The sequence below is a fragment of the Ictidomys tridecemlineatus genome, chromosome 2, assembly GCF_052094955.1.
Source record: "Ictidomys tridecemlineatus isolate mIctTri1 chromosome 2, mIctTri1.hap1, whole genome shotgun sequence".
In the NCBI taxonomy this organism is placed as follows: domain Eukaryota; kingdom Metazoa; phylum Chordata; class Mammalia; order Rodentia; family Sciuridae; genus Ictidomys; species Ictidomys tridecemlineatus.
Genome location: NC_135478.1, coordinates 46,212,393 through 46,235,808, shown reverse-complemented (window position 1 = coordinate 46,235,808; position 23,416 = coordinate 46,212,393). Strand labels below are relative to the sequence as shown.

Here is a 23,416-nt window from a genome sequence, read left to right as displayed (position 1 = left end):
GCTATGGCAAGGTGTCCAACACCACACTGGGAGAGTGAGGAGGATGATGACTTAAAGGAAGATGGCAAAGGTATCTGCTGGTGATGGTGGTGATGATGGTGATGGAGAGTAGTTAATATCTATTGATCGCTTAGCATGTTACCAGGAACTCTTCTAACCACCAACCCATCTGATCCTCCCTATAACGTTATGGGATGGGTGCTGTCATTGTGTTCCATTTTTCAGAAGGGGAAACTGAGGCACGGACAAGGTAAGTAATTTGCCCAAGATCATAAAGTTCTGGCTGCACGGTCCATTTCTAAGCTACAGTGCAATCGTGTCTCACAACTACATATTCAATAAGGATAACCTGCTTTCGTGATTGTTTTTTACAAGAGCAGGACTGTGACCCTGACCTTGGGCCCTCCCAGGCCGCCTGCCAATTGTTCTGTGCTACTGGGAGTGGGGGGTGGGGCTGTACAGAGAGAGGGGTTTACCTAATCTCTAACTCGCCTGGGGAACGTTGAGAGGGGAAGGTCCCAAATGGCTTTAGGCAGGCACCAAGAAAGAGAAGAAATGAAAACCATGTTAAAGATAAATTGAGGCATTCTTAAAAAGTTAGAAAGTAGACTTAATTAGGACCAGCTCTCCCCATCCAAAACCACAAAAAGTTAAAAATGGGAAAATATTTCCAGAAATGCCCATTATGTGTTGTTAAAAAAAAATATCTAGAGTCAAATATATGTTTTATTTTATACATGCCTCCAGCGAAAAATTATGCTTTTACTCTTTCTCACAGAAGATGGGGGGAATGTGAACCCAAATCTAGACAGCCCCGAATCCAATTTAGGTGTCTTGCAAACGTCGCAGTTTTCTATCGGTCAGATCTTAACTCAAGCTCCTCAAAGAAGAAAAGAGGGGGAAAAGGATAAAGGACTGAGACTTGTGCTAGGAAAGAGGTTTTCCTGGCGGGCTGTGGCTTGTCAGTTTTTGCTCCTGTCCCATTAAATGGCCTTGCCTGTCGGGTCCCGTTGGTGCCCACGACGGCACATCTTTCATCCCGGCGTCTGCTGTCCTCCTCTGAACTCCTGGAAGGGCCACACGTAATTAGGTGAGGTCAGCCAGGGGTGGGGGAGGACAACCTGACTCTCTGTTCCTAGATGGGACCTCCAAAAATCAGAGACTGGGCTGCCCCCCCCACCCCCATTCACTGCGCTGTCAGCAAGGCCATTAATTGACTGGGATTTCTTAGCCAGCGTTTGAACATGATTCATGCTATAAAAAGCTAATCCCTGTCTTCCAAATGATGGGTCTTTTGTTTTTATTTTCCCCTTAAACTACTGGGTAGGAAAATGTCTTTAACTTGATTATCTTTGGGAAAAAAAAATGATTTCTTCGTGACTATTCAGTACCCTTTGTGAAAATGGGACTTGTCCCCAGGGATGCTCTTGCATGAGTGTTTTAGCGGATGGCTGGGAGTCCATTCTTTGGCTCTGTAGGGATGAACCTGCCTGGCAGGGGCTCTTTTGTCCCTATCCTGAGGTTCCCTCCAGGACCCCAAATTGAAGTTGAAAGTCATTTATTCATTGATGTTGGCCTCTCTCTGGCTGTACAAGGGTGTTTGTCCTGTTTTAAAGATCAGCAGACAATATGCTGCCCAACCGGCAGAAGCACCCCAGGTTGAGTGGGAATCTCATCTCTGTTTTGCACAAGCCATCAAAAGTGCTCACACTAAGGATTCGAGGTGTGCACAACCCAGGAAAGAACTAACACCCAGATTTCCTTTTATCCTCTTAGTTAAGAAACGCCATGGTGAATCGAAAGACGGGCAAGTTTTCCATGGAGGTGAAGAAGACAGTGGACAAAGGGGTACATTTTTTCTCAAACATTCTTGCTGCTTAATTTAAAACAAACCGCTGTGGAAAAGAAAATAGCTTTGAAAGCTCTATCTGGAATAAATATCTTTCGCCGAGATCATTTTTCTCTTGTCTTTACTTATCTCAGACGAGATTCATGTAGTACCGTTAACCTGATCATAGCGTGTCCGTTTATTTTTATTGATTTCTGAAAAAAAAAAAAAACCGTCACCTAGCCGACTAACCGTGTTTTTCTTTTCTCTACGACTTTTTTTTTTTTGTTTTCTTTCAATCTAGAAACGGGTTTTGGTGATGACAAATGACTACTATTATACAGACATCAAGGGTACCCCTTTCAGGTAGAGCTGACCATAATACATGGACATTCCATCAGACCCATCAGTGTGTTTGTACAAAACCTGCTGACGCTCTCAGAGCTCATCATCTGAAGATAACAAACACCCTGCCGAAAGGCTGGAAAGAGTGAGGAAGGGGCTTTTCCCAGGCTGCTTGGTCTTTATGTTCCAGAAGGGGGAAGATGGTTCAGGCTCACCCAGGAGAGCTCATTCGATTGGTCATGGCTTTGCATTTCATTACTGAGCAAGAAAAAATAGAATAAAAAGTAAAAAAAGCTTTGGGGTTTCCCCATGAAGGGTGGAGACCAGTTCAGAGGGGTTATATCAACGTCCTCCACCATCTAACTCGCTGCCTCCTGGGTCCAATTTTGCCTTCCATTCTCATGACTCAAAGACAATCCTTCAAACCCAGAGGTAGCATCTCATCCGTACATGTTGTGCTTCTGTTTTGACTTCTCTGAACTGTCCCCCTGTTGCTCGTCTACCTTTGATTCCTGTTGTCCCTCTGTAACAGTCCTGAAAAAAAAAATTGGTTTTGCCTCATTGCCTGCTTTCAGATGCATATGTAAGCCTTCTAAAGTCGTCTGCCACTATTAACTTGGTGTTGTGACATAGTTTGTAAAAAGAAAAAAAAAATCATCTCACCTATGCTCTTTCCTTTTTCCTGCACTGGTATCTGGCAGAGCTAAGGAGAGAAAGAGTTTACTGTCTCTATAGAGTAATCTGAAAAGTAAGTTCCAGCATTACTGTCGCAGGCTGCCAAGGATCAAGGGCGGGTTCCATGTGGAACCAGAGCAATCAGGGAACTCATGAGCCGCTAAGCAAGTGTGCCAAAGGAAGAGACTATATTTCTAAAACAGAGTCTCTGACTGGAGGCAAAAAAACAGAAAGTTGCTTAAATCGAGCCAGGGAGAGTGTGGAAAGCTTATGGCCCAGAGAGAGGCCTGGGAACAGAAGCCCACAACCCAATCATGTGGCTGCCCATTAGCAATAACGAGGACTTTTCTTTTTGTCCTTGAGAAAGGGTCGATCTTCTCTAGTCCCAAACTTTCAGGTTCTGGAAAGACCCATCTCTGCCTGCATGTAGGGCCTTGGAGTATAAGGTGGTAGCAAGGAGCAGGGTACGTGGCCCTTGAGTGGCCCTTGGGAGGACATCCCAGAGAAGGACTTGCCCCAGGGGTGAGCTGCTGGCCACACGTTTTGAAAATACCAGGGCGGCCAATGGCTGCTGGCATTTCCAATCAGAAATGTCTTTGAAGCAGTTGCTCCAACCTAAGAAAAACCAACACCCACTATAATCAGTGAGGTTTTTGAAAGTAAACTGTTGGAAAAAATTGTTTACAGAACATGAAATGGAAACGTGAAAATGGAAAATTTAAAAAATTAAAAAAGAGAGAGAGGAAAAAAAAAAAATGTTAGCCCGCAAGTCTATTCCGGTCGATGCCATGGACTTCAAGGTCTGCTTTGTTTCTCTGCACAGTTTAGGTGTGGCGCTCTCCAGAGGCCATGGGAAGTATTTCTTTCGGGGGAACGTGACCATCGAGGAAGGTAATGTGCTACTACTGCCTTGGCTGGCCTTATTCTGTGGTGTGGGAGGGAGGGTCGGGAGCCAGCTACAAGTTAGCTGAGGAACTTGTTCATGGTTCAGACCTCTGCCTCATCCCTTATGCATTTGACTCAAACCTTTGCTCCCTGGTCTGCCTTTGTTGCCAAAATCACCTCGATTTCAGAATGGGCGGGAACCCCATAGAGGGGTGGCCTTCCTGATGACTGAATCGATCTAGGTTCTATTTGAATTCACAAAGTTGCGAGGGCAACTCCTAGGGATTGTTCACCAGCTATATTTTACCTAAAGATCAGTGCCAGGAGCAATAGAAATTAATGCAAAAACTCAAGCCCTGGTTGGTGGGTGTGGGAGCATGAGAACAGAGGTGTAGGCAGTTAAGCCACAGATTTCACTTGAGTTTCATGGCAGCCCTGGCCCAAAGGCTAATGTGACCATTGGAATGATTTACAGATGCAGAGAGAGGAAGTAGCACCTTGTTGTTCTCTGAGCTTCCCGTCTCCATAAAGCCTCAGTGCACAGTGACTCCGGTAAACAGTAGCAGCTGTCGCAACTCTGTAAACTGTAAAATCGCTGCCACGCACATACTGTCCTTTTCATCTCCCAACAGCCCACGAGTCCAAAAAAGTTTACCTTCCCATGATCATGAGCATGTGGGGAGGGCTGGACATGGGCTCTGGAGGACTCTGCTCCCTGAGGGACCCTGAGTGAGTCACTTGCCCAGCCTGGGCGTTAAGGTCTTGAATCTTCATGGAGAAGGATTCGGACTAGATCAACAAGGTTTCTGGGGGTTCCAGGGAAGGCTAGGAATAGGAGGGATAGGTCCAAGCCAGGTTTTCATTGGTTAGAACTGCATACAAATTAATGCAGTAAATTTCTCATTCAGACGATGGATGGAGCAGGGAGTGGGGAATGTGAGGGTCCCCAAGGCACCAAATTCCGTAGGTGGCTTTCTGGTTTCCTGCCGATTGTCCCTGAAACATTCCCAGGTGTTGGGTTTTGTCTCCCTGGTGATCACGAGATCTTACAGAATGAAAAGACCAGAGTGGAGGAGCTCACTGGGCAGAACCCAGTATGTGCCCACCACAGAGGTAATTATGTGGCCTCTTGTTTAAGTCAGCTTTTTCGCCACTGTGTGTAACAGAACTGACCAGCACCATTGCAGAGGAGGAAAAGTTTATTTGGGGCCTCACTGTTTCAGAGGTCTCAATCCATAGACAGCCAGCTCCATTCCTTGGGACTTGAGGTGAGGCTGAACATCATGGCAGAAGAGTGTGGTGGAGGGAAGTGGTTCACAGGATGATCAGAAGCAGAGAGAGACTCCACTCACCAGCTACAAACATACCCAAAAGCCATGCCTCCCATGACCCACCTCCTTTAGCCACACCCTGCTTGCCTTCAGCTACCACTCAGTTAATCCCATCAGGGGATTAACTCACTGAATTAATTCACTGAATTAAGGATCTCATAACCCAGTCATTTTCCCTTTAAGCCTTCTTGCATTGTCTCACACATGAGCTTTTTGGGAACACCTCACATCCAAACCATAACACCTCTCTTCCCAGAGACTCTCAAGAAGAAACAGGCAACTTTGTCATTTGGGCAAGATAGGAAGCGTTCTTGGAGAGTATATTTTAACATCTAGAATTTTCTAGCTTTATGAACTGTGTGGCTCTGTGGACATTCACTGCCCAATAAACACAAAAATTCATATCTGAGCCATCCGAGGTAAAACAGAGAGAACTCGCAGTCGGAACTACAGGAGAGGTGGCTAACAGATGACATGGATCTTCTATGTCCCCTTAGTCACTCTGAAAAATGTGGACCTGTCCCTCCCTTCCTTTCTCTGTTTTCTCTCCCTCCCTCTCCAGTCCTCTCCCCAGCTCTCATCCTCTCTCTCTCCTTCCCCCATGCCCCCCCACACACAGTTGTTTTGCACTGTCTTTTGGATCATTTTGGGGGGTCACTATCTTGTTCCTATTTGTTCCATGGCTGTTCAGCTCTGTGGACACATAGAGAGGATTTCAGAGCTCACTCTAACCACCATGCAAGAAATTAGTGCATGAATGCTCCTCAGCAAGGGGGAGAGTGGTTATCCACACAAATGAGGACAGATCTTCCTCTCTCTGTTGGTCCTCTGTAAATACAGGACGCCCAACCCTGCCAACTTGGCTGAGTAACAGACTCCAAGAGAGCTGCTTCCCCTCAGGCTAACTAGGAGAGGGTCTCATAATCTCCAAGAGCCATGGCATGACCAGTGTTCTCTTCTGTTCTTGGAAAGGGAAGGAGTTCTCTGGACAAGGTAACCACAGTGGAATAGGTTCTTCCATCAGGAACGCTTCCCTGTAGAATGTAGGAATTTTTCCATATGCCTTGCCAAGGCCAGATTCTACCAAGATGGTGCCTTGGTGGACTTGGCTCAAAAGTCTGTGGGGTCATGACCGTGCCTGAAGCTGTGCACTGGGATCCACCTGTGGGAACAGTGTCTCTTCTGGATCTCCTTGAACACTTTTTAAAAAATCTTTTATGTGCATTATACACAAAAAGTGTTTTTAACAAATTACAGTTTATGCCGTTACGGTTGATAGTAGCAATCATCAGGAGATATGATGTTGTCTGAAGGACTGAAGCCAGAAGTGAGGGAATTAGAGAACAATTACATTTCTTTGGTGCCTAGGAACTCAGAGGAAAAGCAATAAAATAAAGTGTTCCTGAGTTGAATCCCTGGTACCAAAAGAAAAAGAAAAGAAAGAAAAAGAAATATTCCAGGAAGGAATAGATCCACCTCAAGGCCTGTGTACCTGTTATTCCTTTAAGAAGCATTCTTCTTGCTGTCTGCATATGTATTTCTCTCTCCTTCTTCAGATTTTGCTTGAAAGTCACTTGCTCTGGGAAGCCTTCCATGGTCACCACAATCAAAAAAGGAACTCACTCTCTCTTAACTTTGTCAACCTGTGGCCCTTCTTCTCTTATCCCATACACTCTTTTCCTTCATATCCCTGACTCTACCAGCTGACTTGCTGTATATTTTAATCTCAATTTTATCTACTTATCTTTTTTTTCTGTCACTAAATTTTAAATATCATTAAGGTCATGATTTTTGTTTCATTCCATGATATATTCTTGGGGCCTAGAATAGTATCTGGTGTAGAGTGGTTTCTAAGCAAAAATATTGAGGGAAAGAGGGAAGAAAGAAAAGGAGAGAGGGATACCAGAGAGGGAAGAAAAGATATCCGGATGGCTGGATTGTCCTCAGGATCCACTACTGTCCCATTCAACTATCTTGTGGAGTTCATGAGTTATGTGGTATTACTTATGACCTGTAGTTGATATAAATCAGAGTGGATATGACATTTCCAAGTTTTGTGTTAAAGCCTGATGTTCCATCTTATTATTATCCACTTCCTTAAAATCAAGTGGGAAATAATTGACAATTAATTTGTAAAAACAGAATATTGAAAATAAAAAAAAGCAAATCTCAAAAATATCAAGTGAGATTGTGCAGTGATAGGTCAACTATTTCACGATTATTTTCTGCATACATATTTGAGAAGGAAATTGGAGACCTGAGTGTGGTGAGATACTCTTAGTCATTTGGGAAATGGGCTTCCTCAAACAGGCTATAAGCATCATAGAAGTGCCTGAGGGTGTCACTCAAAGTACAAGTCTGCTGATAGCCCAGTGAAATCAAGGCCCATGAAGATGCAAATAAAACCAGGGTCTTCACAATGTGTCGTAGCCCATTTCATGTTGCTATAACAGAATACCTGAGGCTGGGTGCTCTTTTTGAAGTAACAAGTTTTATTAGCTCACCGTTTGGGAGACTGAAAGTCCAAGATTAGGTGGCCTCCTTTGATGAGGGCCTTCTGGCTGTGAAATAACATGGCCAAGTAGCAGAAAGGGGAATCACACATGCAGTCAGGGCACTTGTGCACTTGAAGAAGCAAGAGAAGGAGGAGGGATCAAGCTCAGTCTTTGCTCCTGTGGGAACTAACCCAGTCCTTCAAGAACTACATTATAATCCCTCCGAGAGTGTGTTCCAATGATCTAATCACATTCCACGAGGCCCACCTCTCATTATCAGTGCACTGGGGACCAAGCTTCCAGCACATGCACCTCCCGGGGACAAACCCTAGCACAGAGTTAAGGTGGTCTGGAACATTCTATAAAACCTTCCGGATTCCCTGAAAACCCCAACACCCCTCACTACCTTCCTAGACATATGACTCACTTCTACTTAGGATTCTGTAACAACTAGCAATTTTTGCTGGTCAAAAGCAGTTGAGTAGTGACCATTTCATATGGTTCAACCTATAATTTCACCCTCACAAGTAGCCATCAGCTAGGGACGATTATCATTCCTGCTTTGCACATGATGAAGTGAACATTTACTGAAATACAGTAACCTGCTAACATCACAGAGGAATGAAGTGGTGGAAGCCAGTTCCCATCTCGGACTGCCTGGGACTCCAGAGTTGGTGTCTCTAAGTTGGCCCTCCCGGGACTCACTTTAAGGCCTTAAGGTTTCCCTGGGGTGTGTGGCCAGGGAAGGTGGCAGTACTGGCAGAGCAATGTGGAGACTGGGAGAGAGAGTTGCCTGGACAAGTTCTCTAACTTGACCCCTTTGTCTGGAATACTCATTCCCAGACACTTTTGAGAGTTAATGTCTACCCTTGACCCACCCCACAGCCTTACCCTTAAAATATTTGAAGCACACAGGAGGATGAGCGGGGACTTTGCTTGTTCATTAGCCCTTTCTCCTTGACTTCCAGGCCTTCATGACTTGGAACACCCTGATGTGTCCTTGGCAGACGAATGGTAAGAATTCAACCGTCCTTCCTCTTCATTGGGCAACTGTTATCTGCTGCTTTCTTTGATTTCTAGTTTTTTCTTTTCCTGGTTCAGAGGCAAAGGAAGAAGCAGTGACTATTCCTATGCGCTTGTTCATGTTCTCAGGTCCTACTGCAACACAGACCTGCACCCAGAGCACCGCCACCTGTCTCAACTAGAAGCTATCAAGCTCTACCTCAAAGGCAAAGAGCCGCTGCTGCAATGTGAGTGCACATTCAAAACGCACACTACGCGCATGGGTGGGCGCGAGGGGATAGGGTCTGAATTCAAAACCATGGCTTGCCTCAGTTCTCAGCGAAGCTGTGCTTTGGTGTGGACTCCCAGTCACATTAAACCCAGCCAAGTATCTGCTTTCTGTAGGAGCAGGAGGAAAACCATAGTTTAATGAAGGTCGCATAGTTCTAATCCTGGTTTGACTCTTTGCATTAGGTTTGTCTCCACAATTGAATGGGATGGAAATGTCACCCCTGGGAGGGGACGATCAGATCAACTCAGCTGCCTGGGCGTGATGGTGCACGCCTGTAATGCCAGGGGCTCAGGAGGCTGAGGCAGGAGGATTTTGAGTTCAAAGCCAGCCTCAGCAATTTAGCTAGCTGCTAAGCAACTCAGTGAGGCCCTGTCTCTAAATAAAATACAAAAAAGGGGCTGAGGATATGGCTCAGTGGTTGAGCGCCCCTGAGTTAAATACTCAGTACCACAGAGAGACAGACAGACAGACAGGAGGAGTGGGGTTGGGGTGCTCAGCCAGTTGCCTTATTTTACAAATGAGAAACCAAGGCAGAAAATAGGATTATTTCCTGTAAATCCATAATCTAGGTCTCCTGACTCTCTTGAGAGGGCAGCTACAACCCACCCGTGTTGCTTGTCATGACAGCTAGATGCTCTTCTTCCTTTCCTCCACCAGGTGTCCTCTGGAGAGCTGGGTGGGTGGGTAAGAGGTGGCCAATGGCTGTGCCCAAAGGCAGAGGGGAGAAGCAGCAGGTCTGGATGCTCCCCCAAGACAGGAGTAGACCCTGTACAATCACAAGATAGCCCCAGCAGTTGCTATGTGGGTGGAGAAGCCACCCCCACCCGGCCCCAAATAAGCATGGCACCTGTTCCCCTCTCACAAACATCCTTTATTCAATAATGTGAAAAGTGCATGACGTGTCATCTTAGGCGATCCCCACAGCAATTCCAGACACTAAACCACATAGGATGGAATGGGTTTATTTTGGGGGATGTGCTCTGGGAGAGAAAGGACCAGATGGACCTCGGATAAGTTCAGTTTTTCATTTCATTTTAGTTTTTAATGATATATGCTTCAAAACCAAAAGCATTGAGATAATGTGAAAAGTACAATTTTTAGTTGCTAGTCATTTTCTTAATAATTTGCCATATTTGCTTGATGTACTTTTTTTAAGGATTTTTAAAATTTTTCCATTTTTAGATGACATGACAGTCAAGTATATTTTGACATATTATACAAACATGGAGTCTAACTTCCTATTCTTGTGGTTGTACATGATGTGGAGATATACTTGTCATCACCAATTATTGAAGCCCCTGTATAACCCTTCCCTGCCCTGTCCCGTTTCCCTCCCAGAAATAATGGCCTTACCATACGTGTTCGTCATTTTCATGTACTTTATGCTATTAGTACACAGAAAGATATTCCTAAGTAATATATACTGTTTTCATTGTTTTTCACATTAAACATTTATACAGATCTAAAATCCCAAATGCTCTAAACCTGAAGCTTTTCAAGCACCCATGTGATGTGCCACAAGTGTAAAATAACATTGTGAAACTTGGTTTCATTCCCAAGTTTGTTAAAGATGTGACATAAAATTGTATCCAGATTATTTGTATGAGATACACATGAAAGGTGAATGAATTTTATGTTTCCACTTGGGTTCTGTTCCCAAGATATCTCATTATGTACACACAAATATTTCAAAAATCTCCCCAAATCTGGAATCTGAAACACTTCTGGTGCCAATCATTTCAGATAAGTGATATTTCATCTGTGTCTATAATATATGGTATGATATTCTATGAATCACTACACACAGTTGTAATATGTATATTTGCTTCTATGCATCATGTTTTTAAAATTTATTTGTGTTGCTCTTTTATCTCTATTCTGTTTTTTTAAATTATTGTGTGGAAATCCATTACATAACTGTATAATTTATCCATTGTCTTTTAGATGATGATTGAAGTTGATTCCAATTTTTGTTTTAAAGCACAGCTCCTTTATCTTTTTGGCTCCCAGCCTTGACGAAGACTGTGGGCCCCCTGAGATTATTGGGTGCTGCCCCTTGCAGAGGGATCAGAGAGTTCTAGAACACCCACCTCCAGACTCGTGATCTCCCTTTACTCTTTTGACCTCTTTCCCAGAGCTCTACCAAGACTTCCTTTGGAAGGGGTTAGACAGCCTCCTTTAACATTCTTAAATGGATGGAGTTAAAAAAAAAATAGAGTCCCTATAGCTTGAAGTCATGGCATTCTTTTCCCATCTTCCAATTGTCTGAGAGCAGGATGCTCACAAATGGCAGGCTGTTGTAGAAGACAGATTAGGGATGACAAGAGCCAACTTTCCAAGGAGCATCAGCTTCTGGTCTCCAAGTCTGGGAGTCAGCATGCAGGTCCATGGCATGAACTCTGAGATGGGGAGAGACAGTAGAACCTGCAGTGTGAGACAACCCAGCAATGTTTCACGGGCCCCGTATTTCTGACTTATCAGGTGTCTGAACTATTTTATATTTTCAGCTGGTGGAAAGTTAACTCATAAAGCAATATGTTCACAGCGTGAGTACTAAAAAGTAGCTATGGATACTGCAAAATGAGCCATTGAGCCAGGCACAGTGGCACACACCAGGAATCTCAGCAGCTCAAGAGGCTGAGGCAGAGGCATCACAAGTTCAAAGCCAGCCTCAGCAAAAGCAAGACGCTAAGCAACTCAGTGATACCCTGTCTCTAAATAAAATACAAAATAGGGCTGGGGAGGTGGTTGAGTGGTCAAGGACCCCTGAATTCAATTTATGATACCAAAACAAACAAACAAACAGAGCTATTGAGCACCCTCTGTGCCCCTCTTGGGGACCTAGCCAAAGCCATCTTCTCTTCCGTCCCTCCTACAGGTGATAAAGAATTGATCCAAGAAGTCCTTTTTGATGCAGTGGTGAGTGCCCCCATTGAAGCCTACTGGACCAGCCTGGCCCTCAACAAATCTGAGTAAGTGGCTGCACGTGTCCCCCTTTCATGGCCATATCCTCACCCGATGTCTCCAAAATATGGTTATGGTTTAAAGAACTAAACTGTTTTAGGAGCCTGGTGTTAAAGTTCTTTAATTTTCCCCAAAGCTCCAAACCACAAGAGCTAGAGGAGATTAGTGGCAGGGGCTTGGACGGTGAGCTCCTGGGTTTGAAGTGTAATTTGTTTGAGTCTTAACATTACATGAAATTCGGTACGCTGAGGTAGGGTGACACTTCCGAGGAGGCGGGGGTGAAGGGGGCATCCGTTTCCTGCCTTGCCTGGGCTCCCTCAACTTCACAGACTTGAGAGAACTTGGGATCTGGGCCAGGCTAGGTTGTGAGTCGAACAGGGAAAGGAGGGCTCTATTTCAGTGGGGTGTCAGATATAACCCGGTGGTTTTATGTTTGAAGTGGAGGATGGGGAAAGGGCGGGAGGGAAGTCAATGGTAGTTGACATCAAAGACTGGGGCGAGAACTGTGTTAGCAGCTTCTTATGATTTTCTGAAATTTTTACTCTTATTTTAAATAGCCCACTAAAGATTAGAAATGAGAGGAAAAGTCACTCCTTTTTCCTTAGGGTGGGATGCATTCTTTGGTTCTCCCATTTTCTTATTCTTCATCAGTTTCTTCCTTTGTTTGAACTTCCCTCCTATCTCATCTGTCATTCATTCTGTTCTCACATTCCTTCCTTCCTTCCTTCATTCATTCACTTATCAGGTATGGAGTGTGCACCTATGGTGGGCACTGAACCAGGTATCAGAGAAGTGGAGGTGACCAGATAGGAACATTTGCCATCATAGTACCTAGGTGTCTATGGTGTGCTGTATGATGAAGAACTGCAATAACTGCTTTGAAGGAAAAGTAAATCTATGTAGATAGTAACAAGACCTAGAGTTAGGGAAATGCATACTAGTTCATGAATTAGTGTGCATTCCAGGAGGTGCAAAGGCCCTGAGGTGAAAGAATATTACACACAGTTGAGGAATTTCAGGAAGATCCACAGAGCTAAAATGTGGAGGCTAGGAGGGACGATGTTAAAGGATGAAGCTGCAGAAAGATCAGGTCCTTCAGGACCTCAGGAATGGGGGACAGTTCAGGATTGTGGATTTTATATTCCGAGTATTGGAAAAAATCACTGAAGGGTTTTAAGAAAGAAAGAATAGGATCAGAAATGCATTGTTTTAAAAAAAGGATCTCTCAGCTGATCACAGTGGGGCATGCCCGCAATTGTAATGTCTTGGGAAGCTGAAGCAGGAGGATTGTGAGTTCAAAGCCAGCCTCAGCAACTTGACAAAGCTCTGTTTCTAAATATATATTTTAAAGATTAGGGATGTGACTCTGTGGTTAAGTGCCCCTGGGTTCAATCCCTGATACCCAAAACAAACAAACAAACAAACAAATCAATCTCTCGCTGCTATACAGAGACCAGAGTGTAATAGGGTAAGAACCACAGTACAGGTTCCTATAGGAGTCCCAGGGATTTACCACTTGGACCAGAGCAGTGGACACAGACAGAAGAGGGCCATCTGTGGCCTGCCTCAGAAGGAGGACCCCAAGGACACGATGAGTTTGTTTTTTGAAAGGAGGAAAGCTGAGCCTTCAAGTTCATTCCTAGGACTTCATCCCCAGTGCTTGGGAAGATGGTGCTGTTGCTGGAACAGAAGACACTGAGGGGGGAGCAGGCTTGGGCTTCCTGTGTCCAGGGTCCCTTCCAGGCATGAACATTCAAGATGGCTGGAAGTGTCCCAAGCAGAGATGTCAGGCAGGAAGTTTAACACGTGAGTCTGGATCTCCAAGGACAGACAGCCATTTCCATCGTAATTTGGAATGTCTTGCTTACCTGCATGGATCCTGGAGGTTTAGAAGAAAATGAAGATTTCCTAAGATATTTTTTCCCCCTCTGAATAATGTGGAAGTGCTTCTTCCAGGCTTTCATGAAATTTAAAATCTTGGGTAAAGACGGCTGATTCATTTCTAACATACGCTAAAGATTTCTAAAATGGTAGCTTGCTCTGTAGCCCACATCTGTGTCTGGTTGGACAGCCCAGCTTTCCAAATTAAAGTAGGCTATAGGCAGAAACAAATGTACTGTGTTGGTTTTTATTCACCCCTTAGATACCTAAAGGTATTGGCCACCTCGACTACTCCCAAGTGACCAAATGATCTCATGCTAAAGACTACATGGATAGTGCTCTGGATCAAATTGCTACCAGCAGCTAGGACAGAGAAGCAAACCCAAAGATTGGCATTCTCTTCACACTTTGAGTGTAGGATAAAATTCTACAGTTGGTAGAGACAAGCCATTTGCTTTTTTTCCATTGGAAAAATGAACATTGCAAATCTCCTGAAGACCCTGCTCCAACATCAAGTTGACCTTGGAAGTTGAAACATTGTGTTCAGCACATTTTCAAGTTACTTTTCCTTGTTGAAGCTATATAGCACCCCACAAGGCTATTGGAAGAAGTCATTCTTTTATTTATCATTTCGGGGTTGGTGGCAAGAAGAAGACCCATGCTCTGGTAGAAGTTATAAGTCAGTGCTGCCAAAATTCTGCAGAAGTCAAAGCCTATTCTACCATGTAGGATTTCCAGCTGTGGGACACTGCAAACTGGGTTCGGTGGCTCTATTAATTGTTAATTCTCTCTCATGGCAGATTCCACTAATGGTCTCAAGATCACGAATACACTTGGTAGCACTGAGGCAACAAATCTATCCCTCAGCATTTTTTTTCTTTCCTTAAAGTCTTTCTTACCCTCACCCTTCTCTTTCTGAACCTGAACCCAGAACTTTTCTTTTGGAGGGGGTGAGAATCAGGGATTGAACTCAGGGGCACTTGACCACTGAGCCACATCCCCAGCTCTATTTTGTATTTTATTTAGAGACAGGGTCTCACTGAGTTGCTTAGCACCTTGATTTTGCTGAGGCTGACTTTGAACTTGTGATCCTCCTGCCTCGGCCTCCTGAGCTTCTGAGATTACAAGTGTGCACCCAGCACCTGGCTTGGGCCCGGAACTTTGTGTTTATGAGCTGAAGCACATTTTTTCTCAGGCACCTTATGTTGACAGAAAGTTCTTCATTTATTCTGCAGGTATCACCATGAAGGCTTTTGTAAGGGATCATAGTTTGCATTCTGTACTTGGTACATGGGTGTGGGCAGGCCTATGTGTGAGTCTATTAGTTCTTTGAAAGTTCAGGTTTCAGAGCTGCTATTTTGTAAAACATTCTGTGAGTCTTGAAATGCAAAAGCCATTATCTCCTCACTATCCAGAAGCAACTCTCTAACGTTGGCTGTTCTCTTTCAGGAATTCCGACAAGGGTGTAGAGGTGGCTTTCCTAGGCACCCGCACGGGCCTCTCAAGAATCAACCTGTTCGTTGGGGCTGAGCAGCTCACCAATCAGTAAGTAGGAGGACTCCTTTGCAGATGCCCGGTGAGCTCCTAAAATGCAAAATACTTTTTAAATTTTTTTTATTTATATATAACTGATTCCACCACTGGTAGAAACAAAGTTCAGGGGCCCCTGCGCCTGCTACTATTTCTCCTCTCTGTTCTACCATGGGGGCCTCAGTGCATGTGTTCACTTGCCGGCTGGCCCTTCTACCACACTTTGTTCCTCGTGCTTGTTGGCTTCTGTCCACCATCTGGAGTTCTCTCCTGCCTGGTGAGTCGTTTTAGAAAATGTGAGATGCTGCTGCTGCTGCTGCTATGGGAATCAGCTAGAGCGGGGAAGCGCTGGTCTCCTCAGGAATGGCTCCTGGGCCTTCAGCTGTTCTTCAGAGATGGGGAGGAATTCCTGCCTGTACCTCAAATCTGTTGTTTGTTGGTGGGTTTATGTTTTAAGAAACCTCTGAGCCTCTGTGCTAAGCATGAGGGTCTGCAGAGCTCCACAGCCGGTGGTGGACTTTCTAGAGGCACTGGGGTTGACGATGTCTCCTTGCACTCCTAAGAACATCCCACGGGACAGTGGATTGTGAGTAGCTGAGTCCATTCTTCAGGCCCCGTGTCTTCAGAGAGCCAAGGGCCCTTCACTCACCAAATGGGCGTTCTACCAGAGCCAGTAGATAATCTGACATCAATTTTGATCCCATTAATAAATTTTTCCACTTTCTTTTCTCCATAGAAGAGGCATTATTAGGCCAGGGACAAATGGAGCCTAAGATTCAGCAAGGTGGAGTATCTATGCAAATAAGTGTGTGAGCTCAGAGGTTGCCAATAAACCCCTACCACCCTGACTGTTGAGAAGGGTTGACCCATCAGGGCTCCAAGGAGGAGATGCTCTCTACCCCTCCAGCCCCAGGTCAACAGCACTGAATGCACCTCTGTTAGATGAGACCCTGACACCAACCAGAGAATCTTACTTATAGAACTAAATCTGGTAAAATAGCAGACAGATCAATTTTTAAATGTTTTGGAAAGCCACCTTTGAACACTCCCAATCCAAGGATTTTCTCTCTCAGTATCTGATGTTTATCATTTATGAAGTTCACCATCATTGTGACTTGATTTTTAAAAATGCCTTTTTAGTTGTTTGACCCCTGCACAAGTCTTTTTCCAGAGGATCAGTTTCTAAGAACAATTAAAAGGCAGAGAGAGCCACATATCATATTGTTAGGATCCAGAGAGCAAAGGGAGACACAGGACCAGATTATCTAATGCTCACAAGGCTGTTTCGGGTACCGAGATGACAACAAGCTAATAGAAAAACAGTAACAGCCAGGTATGGTGGCATATGCCTGTAATCCCAGTGACTCGGGAGGCTGAGGCAGGAGGATTGTAAATTCAAATCCAAGTTTAGCAACTTAGCCAGGCACTTAGCATCTCAGCAAGACCCTGTCTCTAAATAAAATATAAAAAAGGTTAGGTATGTTGCTCAGTGCTTAAGCACTGGTTTAATCCCCATTACCAAAAAAAAAAAAAAAAAAAAAAAAAAAACCAATAGCAGAAACAAAACGTGGTACCTTATAGGTCTGATAGCTGCACTCTCTTGCTGGATTTGAAAGATGACAGGATCACACTTGGGAATCTGGATTGTGCATCTGACCCATTTTGCTTCTTGTGCTTTCTTTCTGAAAAGTGAGGTTATGATCTCCTATGATTATTGTGAAGATTAAAAAAAAATTATGGCTGGATCCCCAGCATAGTGCTGCACGCCTGTAATCCCAGCAGCTCAGGAGGCTGAGACAGGAGGATGGCAAGTTCAAGATCAGCCTCAGCAATTAACTGAAAACCTTTCTCAAAATAAAAAATAAAAAGGGCTGGGCATGTAGCTCAGTGATAAAGCACTCCTGGGTTCAATCCCAGTGCCAAAAGCAGGAAGAAAAGGAAGGAAGGAAGGAAGGAAGGAAGGAAGGAAGGAAGGAAGGAAGGAAGGAAGGAAGGAAGGAAGGGAGGGAGGGAGGGAGGGAGGGAGGGAGGGAGGAAGGGAGGGCGGGCAGATGGACAACAGCTTCAGGAAGCGAACAGTACTTACAACTATAAGGTCTATTCTCTGTGGCATGGCTGGGACCCAGAATGTGAGCTTGGCGATTGTCTGGGTGGTGAATGACTCTTCTGTCTTCAAGAAACTCATCATTGTTTTGTATGGAGGCACCTTGACATCTATTGTATTAGGGTCTTTTACCTGCCTGTCCCTCCTCATCCAATGGTATTCACTGAGATTCAGCGACTTGGATATATTCTCTAAACCATGACTGGAAAGATTTTAGAATTTCTGAGTTTTGTTTCTGCTTTTGACAAGGGCGTGAAAGAAAGTACTTAAAATACTGGACAGAGGACTGGATCTTACAAAGTTCTCAGCCTGGAATTAACTTGCACCACTATCAGTCAGGGCACTAAGACCACAATTCCTGGCCCCACCTCCTACATTTGGAAGTGGGTGGGTTATGTTTGTGGCCTCTGTGACCCGGCCATCAACCCTAACATTAACAGTATATTCTGTGCTTCCAGATGACCTCTCATATCACCAAGCACACAGCATCTCATGACGTTCACCTTCATGGTGTAGTTATCAGTCTCCTCCCCAGCCTGAAGTTTAACAGAGGACTGCTTCACACTTTCCACTTGAACCACAGAGGAAAAACAAGAAACCCTTGGGCTTTAAGAACTCTGTACATTCCCTGAGCTCATTTCCAGGTCCTAGCCCTTTCACTCTTGGCATTCACACTGTACTGTCAGTGTCCTGGGAAGCGCAGCATCACTATCATTCCCATTCTGTAAATGAATAAACAAAGGCTCAGAGACTCAGTTACTCACCCAAAGTCACTGGGCTCTGCCTAGAACTAGACCTGCCACAATCAGTGATAAAGCACCACAATCGCCCTTGGAATCCAGGAGGAGGCTTTCCCTTTACTTAGAAGGATATTTCCTTCTGAAGAATAATGGTGGGATTCTGCAGAATCAGATCTTTGCTTCCTCTTGAATCACTGCTGGGAGCTGGCCAGCGCCTCCCAGATTTCCCGAGAAACACCAGAGCTGGCTGAGACCAAGTGCTCTGGGCTCCTGCTTGCAGAGCTGGTACAGCTTTCCAGACCTGTCTCCTTGCCTCCCCAAAGGCCGACTGTCACCATCACACCTTCTAACCATGCTAGTATCCCATCTCCCATGACTCTGGAAAAAGGCCCCACTGCTGCATGAAAAGGGCTCCTGCCATCTGTGACGATGTGCATTTCTCCATCACACAGGCCCGGGGTGAGTGAACACACTTTCTGCTCAGCCGTGGCTGTGCCCTTAGTCCGACGTGGATGGCAGCTGTTGGACCTGCTGTGGGTTGGACAACTGAAGCTCCTCCCTCCATTCATCCAAGTCAGGTTCATGAAGAATCTCATGTCTAAGGAAGAAATAAAAGGGGTGAAATGTCAATATTTGTTAAACCTGATGATTTTACCACTGAATGAAGCAGTGCCTGGAGGGGTTCATCTATTATGCTGAGCCTGGAAGTCTGTATATACAGCATTCTGCACAGCACGGGGATCTGAGCAACTTCTCAGTCTTGCTTGGGACTCCAAAATTGGTCTTCTAAATAAGAGGAGAGCGCCTTTACCACCAAATTTAAAAAAGGTTCCAGTTTCCTCTGGAGAGGAAGCTTGCTAAGGAGGGCCGGGAATGAACGGGAGAAGCTCTGGTATCATAACATTTTTGTTTTGCTACCGCCAGCTCTAATAGCATAAAATTTTGTGGCATTATTAACACAGAAGACCATTTACATAGGAAGGTGCCAGGCTGCTGAGGGGATTTGGAAAAACAAAATAGAAACTATTATACAGAAGAGATATAGGAAATTGTCTCGAATGTTTGAGGAGCTCTTATCTGGATCTTAAGTTTTATGTATCCTGTGATCACTCAACATATATTGAGTGCCTTACCCCAAGGAGAAGAATAAAGTCTTTGCCCTTAGGAAAGAATTAGGCAATCTAATGTAACTTGCAAGGTGTCAGACTTCAGAGCTCTCTGAGAATTTTGAGGGTGAACTCCAAAGACATAGGCTTCCTCTTGTAGTTCTACTTCTTTGGTCAAGGTCCAGATAACACCCTGAAACTACAGAATGCTATTCTAAATTAGGTGCCAAGTTTATGAGACCAACTAATTTAAACTTGGCTTAAAAATTTCTCTCCTTGATCCATGTGATCCAACTCCATGCTGAAAACTGCTGTGTTGAAAGTTGTCCCATTTTTGGTCCAACTGAAGGCCTTTTTCCTACCTACATATTGTTCCCTGATTGGTCTCCTTTTCTGAAAGTTCCCTGCACAGGCTGGAATAACCAGGCAGTCATTTCCTCCCCTTGAGTTGTGCCCTATCAACCAAGATAAGGCTGCTGGGGAGTAAATGTGGCTCTCTGGAGGTGAGTCACGTCAGAAAACATTCACCGGGACTTCGGTATGTCAGTCCCCCTGGTCCTGAGGGCATAAGTCCCAGACCCTCAGTGGATGCCTGAAACCATGGAGAATACCAAGCCCTATACACTACTTTTTTCTATGCCTACATCCGTGTGATAAAGTTTAATTAATGAAACACACACAGTAGGAGATTAACAATAATAGTAAACGGAACAATCATAGCAACACATTATAATAGAAATTCATGAATGTGCCTTCTCTCTCAAAATACCTTATTGTACCACACACGCCATTCTTTTGTGGTGCTGTGAGATGACACAATGCCTTGGTGGTGAGATGAAGTGAAGGGAATGCATAGGCATGGGGACAAAGCATTAGGTTGCTGTGCAAGGGTCACTTGGACACAAGCACTGCAGCACCACCCCAGTGGAGCTGATAACTGAGTGACTACTGAGCGCCTAACAGGCAAGTAACATAGATAGCATGGATACGCTGACAAAGGATGATTCACATCCTAAGAGGGATGCTGCAAGAGATTTCATCACCATACTCAGAACAGCACACAACTTCAAACATAAATTTTTTTTTTCCTGCAATTTTTCATTCAGTGCTTTGGGGCTGTGGTGGACTACCAGATTCTGAAACCATAGAAAGCAAAACTACAGATAAGGAAAGACTTCTGTGTGTTTAAGGCTCCGTGGAGGGACACACAAATATGAACAAAGCTGCTGTCCTCAGAGATCTTGAGAGGCTTGGGGAAGGGACGTGACCATTGTGTGGATAAGGCCTAGGAAAAGGAAGCTGTGTGACAGTGAGGGAGGCTGTGGGGACCTGGGGTGGGACGAGAGCTTGTACTTGCTGTGGATTCATGAGGTGGGTGGTATGTGGATGAGCACTTTGTACTGTGTTGTATATTTCAAAATTGTTAAAAGAATAGTTTGTTTGTTTGTTTGTTTGTTTGGTACCCTGGAGTCTAAATTACTGAGCCACACCCCAGCTCCTTTTGTATGTTTTATTTAGAGACAGGGTCTCACTGAGCTGCTCACTGAGTTGCTTAGGGCCTCAGTGGAGAGGAAAACGCAGGGGGATCTCTGGTTAAAGTGCAGACTGTGGGCAGGAGGCAGGAAGGCCAGGAGGGGAGGGATCCAGAATGAGGTGGGCAGTCCCTGGTCTGTCTGAAGACCAGGTGAGGGAAGGAGGATGCAGAGTCCTGATATGGGCCCATGTTTACTCCCCACTTTTCCTAAGAAGAGTGACTTACCTCCTTTACGCTTGTCTGATTAGTTCGATGGATATACTAGGAAAAATTATTTGCCCTCTTTTAATATGACTATCTGAGCACTGCAAGAATTTTTTTTTTTTTTTTTTTTTTTTTTTTAGTACTGGGGATTGAACTCAGAGGTGCTTAACCACTGAGCCACATCCCCAGTCCTTTTAAAAAATATTTTATTAAGAAAGAGACAGGGTCTCACTGAGCTGCATAGGGCCTTGCTAAGTTGCTGAGGTTGGCTTTGAACTTGCAATCCTCCTGCCCCAGCCCTCCTGAGCCTCTGGGATTACAGACATGCACCACTGCATCCAGCCCTACAAGATATTTTTGAGTGATGTGGGGTGCACAGTGTTGACTCGGGACCCCTTTGTATTCAAGATGACAAGTGAGGATTCTAAAGGCTAATCCTGGTTTTACCTGATAAAGGTCGGAGGATACACCATGTTCTTCTGGACCTAGCTGAGAGGGTGTTGTTCTTCTTATTCCTCTTCAGGGACTTCCTGAAAGCTGGAGACAAAGAGAACATTTTTAACGCAGACCATTTCCCCCTCTGGTACCGAAGAGCTGCTGAGCAGATTCCAGGGAGTTTCGTGTACTCTATCCCATTCAGCACAGGTGGGTGTCCCTGTTGCAGGGAGACGGGGCTCTGTTCCTGCTGGCCAGAGTACTGGGCAGAAGGTGTAGGGGAGCTAGCTGCTTAAATGCTGAGAGGAGCCAACTTCAACCTGCAGAGCCCAAGCAGATGACGGGGCCAGCCCTGAACCAGTGACCTGCTCCATAAGAGAAATAGCCCCAAATAAAATGAAGGCTTTACTTATTCAGTGTCCAAAGGACATTTCAGGAAGCAGGCCTGGTATTTTGCACTCTGTGGAACTTGAGTGAAGATTTCTTTCTTGATTTGTTTTTAATGTCACTGTGGCCCCATTTTAAAAAAAAAAAAAAGTTCAGGCAAACTTCTCCGGAACCTTCAATGAGTCAAATCACTTCAAAGGTTCACCATTCCCTCTCAGAATTGAACTGATCTAAACTGATCTGCAAAAGCAAGAACCAAGACATTGTCTAGCCTCTACTTTCCCGACTTAGGCCTGCAGTGACCAACGGGAGGCCTGTGGCTGATGGTTTTTTACCAGTCCTGACATGTTAGGAGATTATGGGGGGCAGAAAGTCACTTCCCCCAAAAAACAATGGAAAGCCGTTTTAGAAACAAGACATGCTGAAATGCTTTTAAGTTATTTCCTGCATCCATTGTCTTTCGATGTTCATGGGGTAAGGCTCTATATGGGTGTTCTAGAAGTTTCGGAGATGAATGAGACTTAGTTCTACACTTGCATTGCTCTGGAAAGTTCAGTTGATGGTTACGTTTTACATCAGGCCCTTTTATGTTAATCCTTTCCAAGCATTCCTAACTCCACCCTAAGGGAAACTCTCCTTCCTGGGATTCTCTCTCTGGGTGAGACTCCAGGCTACTTCCTCTGTTGGGTTCCTTTCCTGTCTGAGAGTCTTTGAATCTGTGCCCTTTGGCTTAAGTCCTTTGTGGACAGATGCTCCTATGCATGCTTCCCCATATGTAAATTTTCAAGCGTCTGAAGTTCTGAATGAACTAAGATACGGTGAAGTTTCTCATCTTGCTACACACCCAGCAACAATAACATCATTTTCTCTCTCAGGAGACTTCCTTTTTCCCAGTCCCAAAAAAAGAAAAAAGTAGAACTGAGCTTGCTGTTCTGACCATGGAGTGCATTCTGTGACAGAGTGGCTTTTGCGTGACACTGTACAGGGAGGGGCTGTGGGGTTGTTCTCTGGTTTCTGGACACATAGAATTGACTGTGATAGACCCTAGTGCCAGTTTGCTTTATAATTCACTGTTTGTCCTAAAAGAATCATGTGTGAGATAAACAAACTGAGCCTGGAACAATGGCACACACCTTTCATCCCAGAGGCTCAGGAGGCTGAGGCAGGAGGATTGCAAGTTCAAAGCCAGCCTGGGCAATTTAGCCACGCCTTACACAACTCATCGAGACCCTGACTCTAAATAAAATACAAAATAGGGCTGGGGATGTGGCTCAGTAGTTGAGTGCCACTTGGTTCAATCCCTGGTACCCAAATGAACAAACAAACAAACAAAAAATGGATTAATTAAAACTGTTGTGGCATTGGTCTTTGTAAACTACAGTTTTCTCTGAACTTTTAACATAAATCATCTACTGAAAAGAAATTTAATGTGTTCGTGGCTTCTGTAGATACAAGGGAAATCTTTAAAATAATGACCAAGCACAAGTCATTATGGCCAAGTACTGTCTTTCTCCTCATTTCTTCGGTGTGTTGAATACTGAAAAGAAGCTGGTTTTGTTGTTGTTGTTTTGATTTTTTTTTTTTTATCACTGCTTGGGCTGGGTCAGGAAGAAAACTCATAATTGCTTTGGTCATGAGTGTATTCAAGTTCAGGTTTGCCTTCCCAGCTTCTAGATTC

General features: G+C 44.6%; 1 protein-coding gene and 1 long non-coding RNA gene across 6 annotated transcripts in view; one reads left to right on the top strand and one right to left on the bottom strand.

Moving 5' to 3' along the window:
- Cacna2d3 (calcium voltage-gated channel auxiliary subunit alpha2delta 3) overlaps positions 1 to 23,416 on the top strand; it is an 873,532-nt gene that overhangs the window by 678,588 nt on the left and 171,528 nt on the right. For all 5 annotated transcript variants that reach the window (XM_078038406.1, XM_078038403.1, XM_078038405.1 and 2 more), the window contains 8 exons: positions 1,777 to 1,848; positions 2,133 to 2,194; positions 3,672 to 3,739; positions 8,528 to 8,573; positions 8,712 to 8,809; positions 11,732 to 11,825; positions 15,148 to 15,243; positions 21,440 to 21,561. In XM_078038406.1, coding sequence (XP_077894532.1) covers positions 1,777 to 1,848; positions 2,133 to 2,194; positions 3,672 to 3,739; positions 8,528 to 8,573; positions 8,712 to 8,809; positions 11,732 to 11,825; positions 15,148 to 15,243; positions 21,440 to 21,561 — 658 coding nt within the window. The remainder of the gene's footprint in view (positions 1 to 1,776; positions 1,849 to 2,132; positions 2,195 to 3,671; positions 3,740 to 8,527; positions 8,574 to 8,711; positions 8,810 to 11,731; positions 11,826 to 15,147; positions 15,244 to 21,439; positions 21,562 to 23,416) is intronic.
- LOC144375067 (uncharacterized) lies at positions 4,915 to 21,786 on the bottom strand. Its single transcript, XR_013434458.1, has 7 exons — positions 21,364 to 21,786; positions 17,315 to 18,670; positions 16,803 to 16,910; positions 9,460 to 15,282; positions 8,890 to 8,960; positions 8,451 to 8,651; positions 4,915 to 7,689 (listed from the first exon to the last, which is right to left on the bottom strand). It is a non-coding gene; the product is annotated as an uncharacterized LOC144375067 (long non-coding RNA).